General features: G+C 36.2%; 2 protein-coding genes across 20 annotated transcripts in view; one reads left to right on the plus strand and one right to left on the minus strand.

The window, feature by feature from the left end:
• Positions 1-13,215, plus strand: part of LOC106081285 (muscle-specific protein 300 kDa) — a 315,875-nt gene that overhangs the window by 161,561 nt on the left and 141,099 nt on the right. For all 19 annotated transcript variants that reach the window (XM_059364509.1, XM_013243150.2, XM_013243155.2 and 16 more), the window contains one exon: positions 2,482-2,787. In XM_059364509.1, the coding sequence (XP_059220492.1) occupies positions 2,482-2,787 (306 nt within the window). The remainder of the gene's footprint in view (positions 1-2,481; positions 2,788-13,215) is intronic.
• Positions 302-1,923, minus strand: LOC131995670 (uncharacterized). Its single transcript, XM_059364515.1, has 3 exons — positions 1,831-1,923; positions 1,267-1,740; positions 302-1,195 (listed from the first exon to the last, which is right to left on the minus strand). Exons 2-3 carry the CDS (start codon positions 1,723-1,725, stop codon positions 434-436), a joined length of 1,221 nt encoding a protein of 406 aa, XP_059220498.1. The 5' UTR covers positions 1,726-1,740; positions 1,831-1,923; the 3' UTR covers positions 302-433.

Genomic DNA, 13,215 nt, shown 5'->3' on the forward strand with positions numbered 1-13,215 from the left:
CATGGAACACCATCACCTTCACCAGTTTTATCAACAAGGCCACCCAGTCGCTTCCACTTTTCGGATGAATCGGCAACGCCGTTATATGCGACACCAACACCTTCACCTGCTTATTCAACAGTGTCATCCCACCACAGCACCCACTTAGATGAAACCGTGCATATAATACCTGACGAGGTAGTGCCATCAGAAAATGCATTTCAGCAGCTTTTTGACACGTTAGAATATGAATAGCATTTTTTTGTGTGTTTAAATCGACTAACCCCCAAAGTATTTAATGTAATTAATAACTAAAACTGAATTAATGAATTTATTTATTTTTTATTTTTATAGATTTAAGAGATTTAATGTAAATAAAATATTTGTTTGTTAATAGCTCCCATCTAATTACTTTCAAGGACATTTTTTTGCTGGGTTTTAATGGTGACTGGTTTTAGGAGGCATTGTACTGCCAGGGTACGGCACCAACGCTGTTAAAATAGTTGCTCAGTTTGTGCCGAACATTTTTCGCGTTATTTGACGAATTACCATGAGCAATTGGTTCCAAGTCAGTCAAATTTAAATTCTCTTCATTCTCACTGCGTTTCAAGTATATATTTGAATTTTTAAAACATAAGTAATTATGCAAGTAGCAGCAGGCAAGAGTTATAATTGAAGCCTTTTCGGGGCACAAATTAATTGTTGTGTGCAGAATTCTAAAACGGTTCGCTAAAATTCCGAACGCATTTTCCACTATTCGTCGAGCTCTCGATAGTCGGTAATTGAATATAATTTCCTCCTCTGTTAAGTTGTGCCGACTGTAAGGCTTCATGAGGTTCTCTAAAAGTGGGAAGGCGTCGTCTCCAACAATAACATATGGAACCACATCTTCGGTTAACGGTAACATTTCCGGGGCTGGCAAATTCAATCCATAATCGTCGTACATTTGCTTTAACTTCGACTGAGCAAAAACACCTGCATCTGAACATCTTCCATTTATTCCAACCTCGACCATTAAAAACTCATAATTTGCGCCCACCAGTGCCATCATCACAATACTGAAGTTTTTCTTGTAATTGTAGAAGTACGAGCCAGATTTAGACGGTTTCACTATATTCACATGCTTTCCGTCGATGGCTCCCACGCAGTGGTTAAAATTCCATCTATTTTCGAAGTCATTGGCAATTGTTTTCCATTCATCAGAGTTGCGTGGCATCTAAAAATAAAATATTTATAAAAAAATAAAATAAACTGCAACCAGAATTTGATATTAACATTTTCACTTACCTTAATAAATGGTTTTAGTGCTGCAATAATAGCTTTCGACGTCTCCAATATGATTCCACCAAGACTTTGGGCCGATATTTTGGTTAGAAATTTAAGGTCCTCATAGCTTTGCCCAGAAGCAAGGAAGCGTAACGTCGCTGAAAGTCTTTCATTTGGCGTAATAGCGTCACGCATCACTGTGTCCTCCTTTTTTATTGCTGGCGTTACCCACCTTAATAGTTCTTCATAGGTATCTACATCCATGCGTAAAAAATTTTTATAATCCCTTGGAGTAAGCATTTCCATATTTTTGAGCGTTGCTACATGGGAATGCTTTTTTCTTTCGAGCAGCCACTCTTCACTCCATTTTCTTTTTCTTTTTTTTTCGATTTTTTTCTTTTCTTGTTTTTTATGTTCTATGTCGAAACATGTATATATAATTAAAAGCGCAGCTGCATCAGCCGCTGCATCGTCGCACATGTTTTTTTAAGTTTCCTATCAAAAGAAAAAAAGAAAAGAAAAGAAAAGCACAAACCGAAGTTCAAACACAAAATGAACATCATCCGCTTCGTAGCATATGCTTACTCTTCAACGTCAGCCGAATTATGATTTGTTCGAGCGTGTGTGGAGAAACGGTATGCAATAAATCGCAGCAATAAATTTGCAAATCACACCAACAAATCGTTCGTCTATGGCTAGCTTAAGGCTCTTTTGCTCTCCGACTTCTTTATGTTAGTTTTGAGCATAAACAAAAACAAAACATTAAGACTTCCTTGCTGCAGGACAGGGATGGAAAATACAAAATCCTAAGTTGTACTAAAAAGGTACTTTTTGGGTGTGTGTTTCGTGAAGTAAGAATTTTTTTTCCCAGATAATATAATAAAATTTCGAAAAACATCCGCATTGTTCGAAAAAGGCTTAGTACATGCAAGGACGCGTGGGTACTACGGTACTCCTCGGGTGCAATAAGTACTGAGTACTCTGTACTAAAGCACTAACTTTTCCATCCCTGCTGCAGGCTGTCAATGAGAATGAGAGCGTAGGAGAGAGACATTATCCTAAAAATTGAATGTCTTGCCAGCTGATGATGATGTGGCTTTTTAACTGCTTTTCTATTAAAGACTTTTTTCTTAGAGGCAATAGAAAGGAATTTTCTTGTATTTTTATTCATTTTATTTTAAATACATAAATATATATTTTCCTCTTTTACTAATGTAGTTATTTTTATTTTTCCAGAGTCAAACCAGTGACATCACCCTAGCAAATCAACAAGCTCAAGGACTTTTGCGTCAAGCTGATGCCCGCAATCGTCAGCTGATTGAGCAGGACAATTTGCAATTGAATCGTTTGTGGCAAGAGCTCATTGCCTCTTTAGAAAAGAGGCGTGACAACTTGCAAACAGTGGCCGATAAGTGGGACGATTTCGAAAATCGCCTATTAAGCTGGGAAAAGGCCATTGGACGTTTGTCGGATAAGTTCCGCAATGTCGACCCAGTGGTAAGATCCCGACGTCATTTGGAAGATACAAAGCATGCCATCCAGGTAAGTCCAGATTATCATAAATTAAAAATGAAAAAAAAAAAAAAAAACTATACACCAATACTCTCCACTTTACCTAATTGGCCAAACCAGTTGATTTAAGGACCGGTGAAGCATCGTCATACCTTGGTTGCTTTTAAGTTTTCTCTTTTTGTTTGAGGTGTTTATACGTGTTGCCAATTCCAATCAGGTTTTTTTACTATAGGCTTAATAACCTTAACAACTATTCTCTCCATGGAAAGCTGTGTGGGCAGCATTACTTTGCAAAATGGTTTTAAGCCATAAATTTTGGTGGGTTTTAAGTGTCTGAATAGAGTTTTTATTTTTTTTTTTTTTTTGTAAGGCAAAACCTATTCGTTGGCGTTCCTGGGTTGTTCTTATGCTTCTTTGTTGTGCTGACTAGAATCTTGGCCATATTTTCAATTACTTCCGCCCGAATAGAGATCAATGATAGGCGAAGGCAACTGGTTTGAAAGCTGACTTCACAAAAAAAGAGTCATTGGAAAGATTTTTCAAATGGCTACATGAGGGAAACTTGATAGATCGGTTTGAAGGAAAAAAAATGTATATAAAAATTCCATTAAAAATGGTGTCAGCATAAAGGCAACACTACTCTCTAGATGAAATCATTAATACGAGCTTGGCAAAAGTTGCAATAAAACGCTGGCACAGGATAAGCGAAGTTTGCAACTTATTTTCATATGTCCCAAAAAATATCTGCTAATAGTAAAAGTCTCAAAAGTGGAAATTTTTTTTGTATTAATTTTCGTTGGCAACATAATAAGGCTAGAATGACTAATTTTTTGTAAATTTTAAATGTTTTCAATTATTTATTTTACGTGCTTAAATTTAATCAATGTTATTCTAAAAAGGCATACGACATACATATGTATGTAGTTTTCCTTGTTAAGTCAATGCAAACTTCCATTTAAGTTCACAACAACTCAAGCCATGTACACTATGCAAAAAAAAGCCAAAATTCGCACTTCGCAAGTGCCAATGAACTGGCAGCATGACGACTAAGGCGATTTTCCTTTGACGCCAATGCCACACAAATGATGTAGATTAAATGGAATTTGTTCAAATTTCGATAGCAGTTAATTTCAAAGCTTATTGTGAAGTTTGTGTTTAGTCATGTCATTAATCGTGCCTTAATACTACATAAACACAGTGGGCGAAAAAATATAAAAAAATCAGCGAATGATAAACAATTGAACTGGGCATTATAAAATGCTTTTAGATATACAGTGCCACCGAAAAGTCTACATACCCCACTCAAAATAGGCGTTTAATAAAACGAAATTTAAATATATACGAAACAGTTTTCCGCCAAATGTCGAATGTTGCTAAAATTGTTCTACATGGCCACCAGTGTTATTATTAGCAAAAATTTATGGGGTTACATCATATACTTATTACGTGACTCTCAGTTTACGAAGCTGTCATTTTAGAAAAGGTATGTAGACTTATCTGTGCCACTGTAGGTAGCAGAGTACATGGGCTTGCAGAAATGTCGTTAGGTACTAGGAGACATTATTGCGCATCACTATTTATGGCTGTCCATCAGAAGTAGAGATGGCAAACAATCGATACAACATATATATTTCAACATATATTTCGATATTTCTAATGATAAATGCAGATTGTATCGATAATGAGGGAAATGATTATACAAAATGTTAGCCCAATCGGATAAAAATTGCGTCCTCTATAGGCGCAATGTATCTTAAAGTATACATTCAGTGTCGGATAGCTTATTATACTCACCACCGTAGGAGTGGGGTATATTCATTTTGCCATTCCGTTTGCAACACACCGAAATATCCACTTCCGACATTATATATTCTTGATCGTCGTAAAAATCCAAGATGATCTAGCTTTGTTCGCCTGTTGAAAACACGTTATAGTCTTTAAAAATGCAGATAATTGGCTGAAATTTAGCCATTTTTTCCATAGGCAGGTTAAGTTCAAAGATAGGTTATATCGGACTATATTTTTATATAGTCCCCATATAGATCAATCTTCCGATTTAAGGTTTTAGGCCTATTAATGCCACATTTATTATACGATTTCGCTGAAATTTGGCACTAAGATCTGCGTTAGCCTCAGTATTGTCAAGATCGGGCTATAGTTGGATTTAGCTGTAATATGGACTGGTCTCCCGATTTATGGTCTTGGGCCCATAAAAGGAGTATTTATTACCCGATTTCGCTGAAATTTGGTACAAGGATCTATGTTAGGCTTTCCGATATCCGTTCCGTACATGGTTCAGTTCGGTCTACAGCCGCCATATTTAATTGAATATATGCAAATGTTATGTTAAAAAATTTGCAAAAAGCGCGCTATATAGGGGCACCCTCAATTTCGATGCTACATGGTTCTCTTATGTAATTGAAAATGACAAAAAATTCAATCACTATCGTAATTGAAAATAAAGTTCAGATTTAATTAAAAAATTATGTAATTTTTTAATTGAAAATTTCCTAAATTTCAATCGCGATCGTAATTCGAAACAATTCAAGCGTGCAAAGTTGGACCGGGCCGAATCTTAAATACCCTCCATCATAGATCGCAATTTTAGAGTTTGCTTTCCGATAACTCTTTTTCGACAAACAAAGAATAAAAGAAAAGAATTGCTTTGATATTGGAGCTATATCATTGTGTAAAATTTAAGACAATTCGAATAAGAAATGCGGCCTTTAGGGGCTCAAGAATTAAAACAAGTAAGAGCGTGCTAAGTTCGGCCGGGCCGAATCTTATATACCCTCCACCATGGTTGGCATTTGTCGGATTCTATGCGCGGTATCTCTTTTTGGGCAAACAAAGAATATTGAATAAAACTTTTATGCTATTGGAGTTATATCTAGTTATAGTCCGATTCGCACCATAAATGAATGCTGAACATTGTAGAAGCCATTGTGTACAATAATATTTCAGTTAATTCGGATAAGAATTGCGCCTTGTAGGGGCTCAAGAAGCAAAATCAGGAGATAGGTTTATATGGGAGCTGTATCAGGCTATTGATTGATTCAGACCATATTGAATACGAACGTTGGACGTCATAAGAAAAGCCGTTGTATTTAATTTCTGCCAAATCGGATGAGAATTGTGCCCTCTAGAGGATCAAGAAGTCAAGATCCCAGATCGCTTTATATGGCAGCTATATCAGGTTATATACTGATTTGCGCCATACCTAGCATAGTTATTGGAAGTCATAACAAAACACGACATGCAAAATTTCAGCCAAATCGGATGAGAATTGCGCCCTCTAGAGGCTCAAGAACTCAAGATCCAAGATCGGTTTATATGATAGCTATAAGAGATTATGAACCGATTTGAATCATACTTAACACAGTTGTTGGAAATCATATCAAAACACCTCATGCAAAATTTTAACCAAATCGGGTGAGATCTGCGCCCTCTAGAGGCTCAAGAAGTCAAGATCCCAGATCGTTTTTTATATGGCAGCTATATTAGGTTATGTACTGATTTGAACCATTCTTAATACAGTTGTTGGAAGTCATTACAAAACACGTAATGCAATATTTCAGCCAAATCGGATAGAAATTACTCCCTATAGAGGCACATGAAGTCAAGACCACAGATCGGTTTATATGGCAGCTGCATCAGATTATAGACCAATTTGAATTATTCTTAGCGCACTTGTTGAAAGTCATAACAAAACGCTTCATGCAAAATTTTAGCCAAATCGGATGAGAATTGCGCCCTCTAGAGGCTCAAGAAGTCAAGATCCAAGGTCGGTTTATATGATAGCTATAAGAGATTATGAACCGATTTAAATCATACTTAACACAGTTGTTGGAAATCATATCAAAACACCTCATGCAAAATTTTAACCAAATAGTATAAGAATTGCGCCCTCTAGTGGCTCAAGAAGTCAAGATCCAAGATCGGTTTATATGGCGGTATATCAAAACATGGATCGATATGACCTATTCACATTCCCAACCGACCTACACTAATAAGAAGTATTTGTGCCAAATTTCAAGCGGCTAACTTTACTCCTTCGAAAGTTAGTGAGCTTTCGACAGACAGACGGACGGACATGGCTAGATTGACTTAAAATGTCATGACAATCAAGAATATATATTCTTTATGGGGTCTTAGACGAATATTTCGAGGAGTTACAAACAGAATGTCGAAATTAGTATACCCCATCAATTAAATTCAATTAAAAAAAATTAATAATTCACCACCACTGCGGTACACTAAGAAGGAGAAGATCTAGACCCATTGATAAGTATACCGATCGGCTCAGAATCACCCTCTGATTCGATTTAGCCATGTCCGTCTGTCCGTCTGTGAGCCCATGTATTCTTGTAAACAAAAATTTTGTACATGTCTCTTTTCTGGAACAAGGACAAACACTATTGATTTTGATCGGTTCAGATTTAGATATAGCCCCCATATATATCTTTCATCCGATATGGTTTTTAATGCTGTAGAAGCCACAATTTTCGTCCGATCTTCACATAATTGGGCATTGGCTATTTTATTTGACGTCACCATATGTGTGCAAAATTTCATAAAAATCGGTCTAGATTTAGATATAGCTCCCATATATACGTATCGCCCGTTTTGCACATAAATGGCAGTAGAAGTTAAAATTTTCAACCGATCTGCACAAAATTGGGCACGGAGTGTTTTGTTACTGATCTTAATATATCTGAAAAATTTCATAAAAATCGGTTCCGATTTAGATATAGCTCCCATATATATCTTTCATCCGATTTGAACTATTAAAGCTGTAGAAGCCACAATTTTGGTCCGATCTTTACCAAATTTGGTGTTGAGTCGTTTTTGTGAAGTCTCAATGTATGTGCAATGTATGTGGAATTTCATAAAAATCGGTTCAGATTTAGATATAGCTCCCATACATATCATTCATCCGATTTGACTTTTTAAGGCTGTAAAAGCCACAATTTTGGTCCGATCTTTAAAAAATTTTGCATGAGGTGCTTTATTTGACGTCTTCATATATGTGCAAAATTTCATAAAAATTGGTTTAGATTTAGATATAGCTACCATATAATCTTTTATCCGATATGGCCTTTTAAAGATGTGAAAATCCAAATCTTTTGTTGTATGGTAGGAAAATCTTACAAGGTTCTAAATTGCCATTTCAATTGGTATCCAAATTAAAGTCTGACTAGATTTCGAGATAAGTTCTACTTATAAAAAGTACTACATGCACTAGGTGGTGTAGGGTATTATATCGTCGGCACCGCCCGACTTTTGCCTTTCCTTACTGGTTTTGTCTTATTGCAGTGTAGATTTCTTTTCCTACATCAAGTGTTTTCCGTTGAGAAACTGTGTTGATGGCTCAGAACGCTAAGACGACGGCAAAGGTTCATTGTTGCCCGGACGTCGTGGGCTCAAACCCTCCAACGGCTACAAATGGTCTTTATTATGTGCAAAGTTTTGCCAGCGCAGAATTCGAATACTCTCAGTTTTCTCTGGTCGATTATTTTTCCCTCATACCCATTTTCGCGATCGAGTCACACTTGACAAATTAACCCAATTAAAGAGAGCGAGAGATAATAAACAAAAATTTTTAATTATTATAGACATAATAATTTTAGCTTGGACTTGTTATGATGCCTGTCATGACTCACAATGTCCAATGGTCGAAGTGGCTGGCGAAGTGGGCCCCACATGGCCAAGGGGAGCTATGCATGAGGTATGGATTGAAAAGCTTATCAAACCCCAATGAATGAATGCCATTCTCGCTGGCGATCGCATTCCTTCGAACACTCCATAAATGCAGTGTTTATTTTTTTTTAATTATTAATCGTGTGTGTGTTTTTGTTAATCTTTCTATAACGCTTACGGTTAATTGGTAGCGCAATTAACTTCAACACTTTTGAAACTTTTTAGCTGATTAATGTGAACAACAGCCAGTTTGTTAACTGAATTGAATTTTTTTTTTGTCGGGGGGGTTTTCACGTTTTTCTTGTTAATCGTTTTTTGGGCTAAAAATAGTTTATGGCGCTGGTTTGTAATTTAAAACTGCTGCAACTGTTTTGGTTACGTTAATATCATTACGTAAACTTTTAATTTACATTTTTTTTATTAATCATGGGGAAGAAAATAAATTTCTAGTTCAGCTCAGCTCACTACTGGCTGGGTTGTCTATTTGATTTAATTAAAAATTTCAGCTTTCGTTTCTGTTCTCTTAGGGCTGTAAAAAGCAATTCAAAAACAGTATCTTTATAAGATGACCATGAGCCACAATGACTTCAAGTGAACAAAAAATCCATAGAATTAGAATTTTTTAAACGATGAAATGCTCAACTCATTATACAAGAATAGATTGTATATGAAATTCTAAACGAATCATGGCGTATTGAATGAATTTGCATAAAAAGCTGGTATTTTTTTTTTCTTATTATCATCGGCACAAAGTCAGTGAATGTGAAATATTTCTATTCCATACGAAGCATAATTAGAGATACAAAATACTTAATAATCAGGAAAAAGGCATTAAGTTCAGCTAGGCCGAATCATGGGTAACCACCACCATGGATTCTGCAAAAAAGTGTCCACAAATGAACTCAGTTGAAGACATTTGTGTTGTTTTCGTGCCAAATTTCTGCCAAATCAGGCAAAAATTAAAGCTTCTAAGGACCGAGCAAGGATAAACGAGAGATCGGTTTTTTTGGGAGCTATATCAGGTTAAAGTCCTGTTTGGGGGTGAAACCGCCCCTCAGTTATTTTGTCATGTGTAAGTTCTTCGTAAAAGTTACGAAGAGTATCGGCGTACAATTGATTAGAGAGTATCGACGTCGCACGGTGGTGCAGAATTCAATACCACTGGGCAAAAATCTAATTTTTATACCCGTGGTGGGTATAAAAATTAGAAAGGATGGGGGTATACTAATCTAGTCATTCCGTTTGTAATATTGATCTAGGACCCCATAAAGTATATATATTGGGTCGCCCAAAAAGTAATTGCGGACTTTTTAATAGAAAGTAAATGCATTTTTAATAAAACTTAGAATGAACTTTAATCCAATATACTTTTTTTACACTTTTTTTTCTAAAGCAAGCTAAAAGTAACAGCTGATAACTGACAGAAGAAAGAATGCAATTACAGAGTCACAAGCTGTGAAAAAATTTGTCAACGCCGACTGAAAAATCCGATGAAAGATCCGCAATTACTTTTTGGGCAACCCAATACATATTCTTGATCGTCTCGCCATTCTGAGTCGAACTAGATTCGGACCATATTTGACACGTATGTTGAAGGTCATGGGTGAAGCCGTTGTACAAAATTTCAGTCAAATCGGATAATAATTGCGCCCTCTGGAGGCTCAAGAAGTCAGGATCCCAGATCGGTTTATATGGCGGCCATATCAGGTTATGGAACGATTTGAAAAATATTTGGCACAGTTGTTAGAAGTCATAACAAAATACGTCATGCAAAAATTTCAACCAAATCGGATAGGTATTGCGCCCTCTCATGGCTCAAGAAGTCAAGATCAAAGATCGGTTTATATAATAGCTCTCCAGATTATGAAACGATTAAAATCATACTTAACACAGTTGTTGCAAGTGATACCAAAACATCACGTGCAAAATTTCAGTCAAATCGGACGAGAATTGCGCCCTTTAGAGGTTCAAGATATCAAGACCCAAGATCGGTTTATATGGCAGCTATATTAAAACATGGACCGTTTTGGCCCATTTACAATCACAACCGAGTTATACTAATAAGAAGTATTTGTGCAAAATTTCAAGCGGCTAGCTTTACTCCTTCGAAAGTTTGCGTGCTTTCGACAGACAGACGGACGGACATATTGGTTCAGATTTGGACATAGCTCTCATATAAACCGATCTCCCGATTTGATTTCTTGAGCCCTTGGAAGCCGCAATTTTCATCCGATTTGGCTGAAATTTTGCACATAGTGTTTTGTTATGACTTCCAACAGCTGTGCAAAGTACTGTCCGAAACGGTCAATAACCTGATACAGCTCCCATATAAATCGATCTCCCGAGTTGACTTCTTGAGCCCCTGGAAGCCTCAATTTATGTCTGATTTAGCTGAAATTTTGAACATAGTGTTCTGTTATGACTTCCAACAACTGTGCCAAGTACGGTCCAAATCGGTGAAGAACATGATTTTGCTCCCATATAAACCGATCTCCCGATTTGATTTCTTTAGCCCTTACAAGCCGTGATTTTTATCCGATTTGGCCGAAATTTTGCATATAGTGTTCTATTATGACTTCGAATAACTGTGCTTAGTACGGTTCAAATCGGTCAAGAACATGATATAGCTCCCATATAAACCGATCTCCCGATTTGATTTCATGAGCTCTTACAAGCAGTGATATTATGCATATAGTGTTCTGGTATGGCCCTCAACAACGGACCATGTCGATCCATAACCAGATATAGCTTCCATATTTTATAAGAACTCATGGTGGTGGGTTCCCAACATACGGCCCGGCCAAACTTAGTGCGCATTTATATGTTTACTTTCACCGATTTCAAAAACTTTAATTCCAGTCAATAGTAAATATCTTATGGAGCCAATAAATTAGATCAAAATTATTTCTACTGTGGGCGTGGTGCGCTGCGGAAAATAAACATTTTGTGGTATTTAAAAAAAGACTTAATATTTAAATTTATATGCGGAATGAAATTATGATTTCTCGGCCAAACTACAAATAATACCTGGCTTAGTTGTGAGGTAGGTAGGAACCTCCTCTTTAAGAAATGGTGTTCCCTTTTACTATGCTGTCTACACAAGGTTTTTTTTATTAAATATTTATTCAGGTGCTATATTTTCATCAAAGTCAAAATTTAATGGAATAGAACTCGTATTTGTCAAACTGGGCGAAAGAAATTTAGGCATCGGAAGAAATTTAAGAATGTCCCCTTTAAGCCCATATACACTTTGGCACCTGTATGGAACTGTTTGTTGAACTCTTTTTTTTTTAATTATAATAAAAAAGTCAGGAGAAAAAAGGTGATTTTTTATCTGTTCATATGAATAGGTAAGCTGTGGGTCATGTCAAATAGTTATCAATATTTATAGAAATTTAGAACTTTTGAGCTTTGTTTATGGAGGTAATATTGAGTTGAGATTATGCACAGACTCGTATTTTTTTTATACGCAGGTTTACTTTGTGCGCATTTATATGTTTTGAATGGGCCAAATCGGACTATATATAGATATAGCTGTAATATAGACCGATCTGGCGATTTAGGGTCTTGAACCCATAAAAACCGCATTTTTTCGCTGAAATTTGCAACAGGAAGTGGTAGTAGGAAACCGAATATGACTCTTATCGAACCATATTTACATATAGCTGCCATGTAGACCGATATGCCGGTTTAGGGTCTTAAGCTCTTAACAGGAGCATTAGTTATCCGATTTCGATGAAATTGAAACCGGTGAGTTTTTTTAAGCCTCCCGACGTCCGACTCAAATATGGTTCAGATCGCACCATATTTTAATATAGCTGTCATATAGACCGATCTGCTGATTTAGGGCCTTAATTATTTCCGATTTCGATGAAATTTGAAATAGTGAGTTGATTAAAGCCTTCAGATATCCGACTTAAATATGGCTCAGATCGGTCTACATTAAGATATAGCTGCCACATAGACCCATCTGGCGATTTATGGTCTTCAGGCCGTAAAAGCTGCATTTATAAGCCGATTTCGCTGAAACTTGAAACAGTGAGTTGTTCTAAGCATTCTGTCATCACACCGAAATATGGTCAAGATCGGACATTATTTAGATATAGATGTCATATAGACCGATATGCTGATTGAGGATCTTAAGCCCATAAAAGCCGCAATTATAACCCGATTTCGCTTAAATTTGAATCAGTGAGTTGTTTAAACACCTGAATATATGGTTCAGATTGGACCATGTTTAGATATATCTGTCATATAGACCAATCTGCTGATTTAGGGTCATAAGCCCATAAAGCCACAATTATTATCCGATTTCGATGAAATTTGAAATAGTGAGTTAATTAAAGACTTCTGACTCAAATATAGCTGCCATATAGAGCGATCTGAAGATTAAGGGTCTTGAGCCCATAAAAGCTGCATTTATTATCCGATTTCGCTGAAATTTTAAATAGTGAGTTGTTTTTTTTCAGCCTCTCATCGACATTTGCCTCAAATATGTATCAGATTGAACCATATTTAGATATACAGCCATATAGACCGGTCCCAATCTACTCCTTCTACTCCCAATTAATTTTCATCATACACTCTATCACAGGAAGGGGTATACTAATTTCATCATTACGTTTGTAACACTTGAAAAATGTGGGTCTAAAGTATATATAATTAATTAATTATTATTATTAATTAATCCTCATGACATTTGAAGTTGAATTAAAAGCACGCTATCTTTCACAGGATTAAAGCTAGTCACTTAAAATT

The sequence above is a fragment of the Stomoxys calcitrans genome, chromosome 3 (genome assembly GCF_963082655.1).
Source record: "Stomoxys calcitrans chromosome 3, idStoCalc2.1, whole genome shotgun sequence".
NCBI lineage: Eukaryota > Metazoa > Arthropoda > Insecta > Diptera > Muscidae > Stomoxys > Stomoxys calcitrans.

What these genes read in the sequence shown, in the direction of transcription:
- LOC131995670 (XM_059364515.1), bottom strand. Translation starts at nt 1,725, where the DNA reads ATGTGCGACGATGCAGCGGCTGATGCAGCTGCGCTTTTAATTATATAT. An exon ending in CACTAAAACCATTTATTAAG is followed by an intron (nt 1,196 to 1,266) that starts GTAAGTGAAAAT and finishes TTTTATTTTTAG; the next exon opens with ATGCCACGCAACTCTGATGA.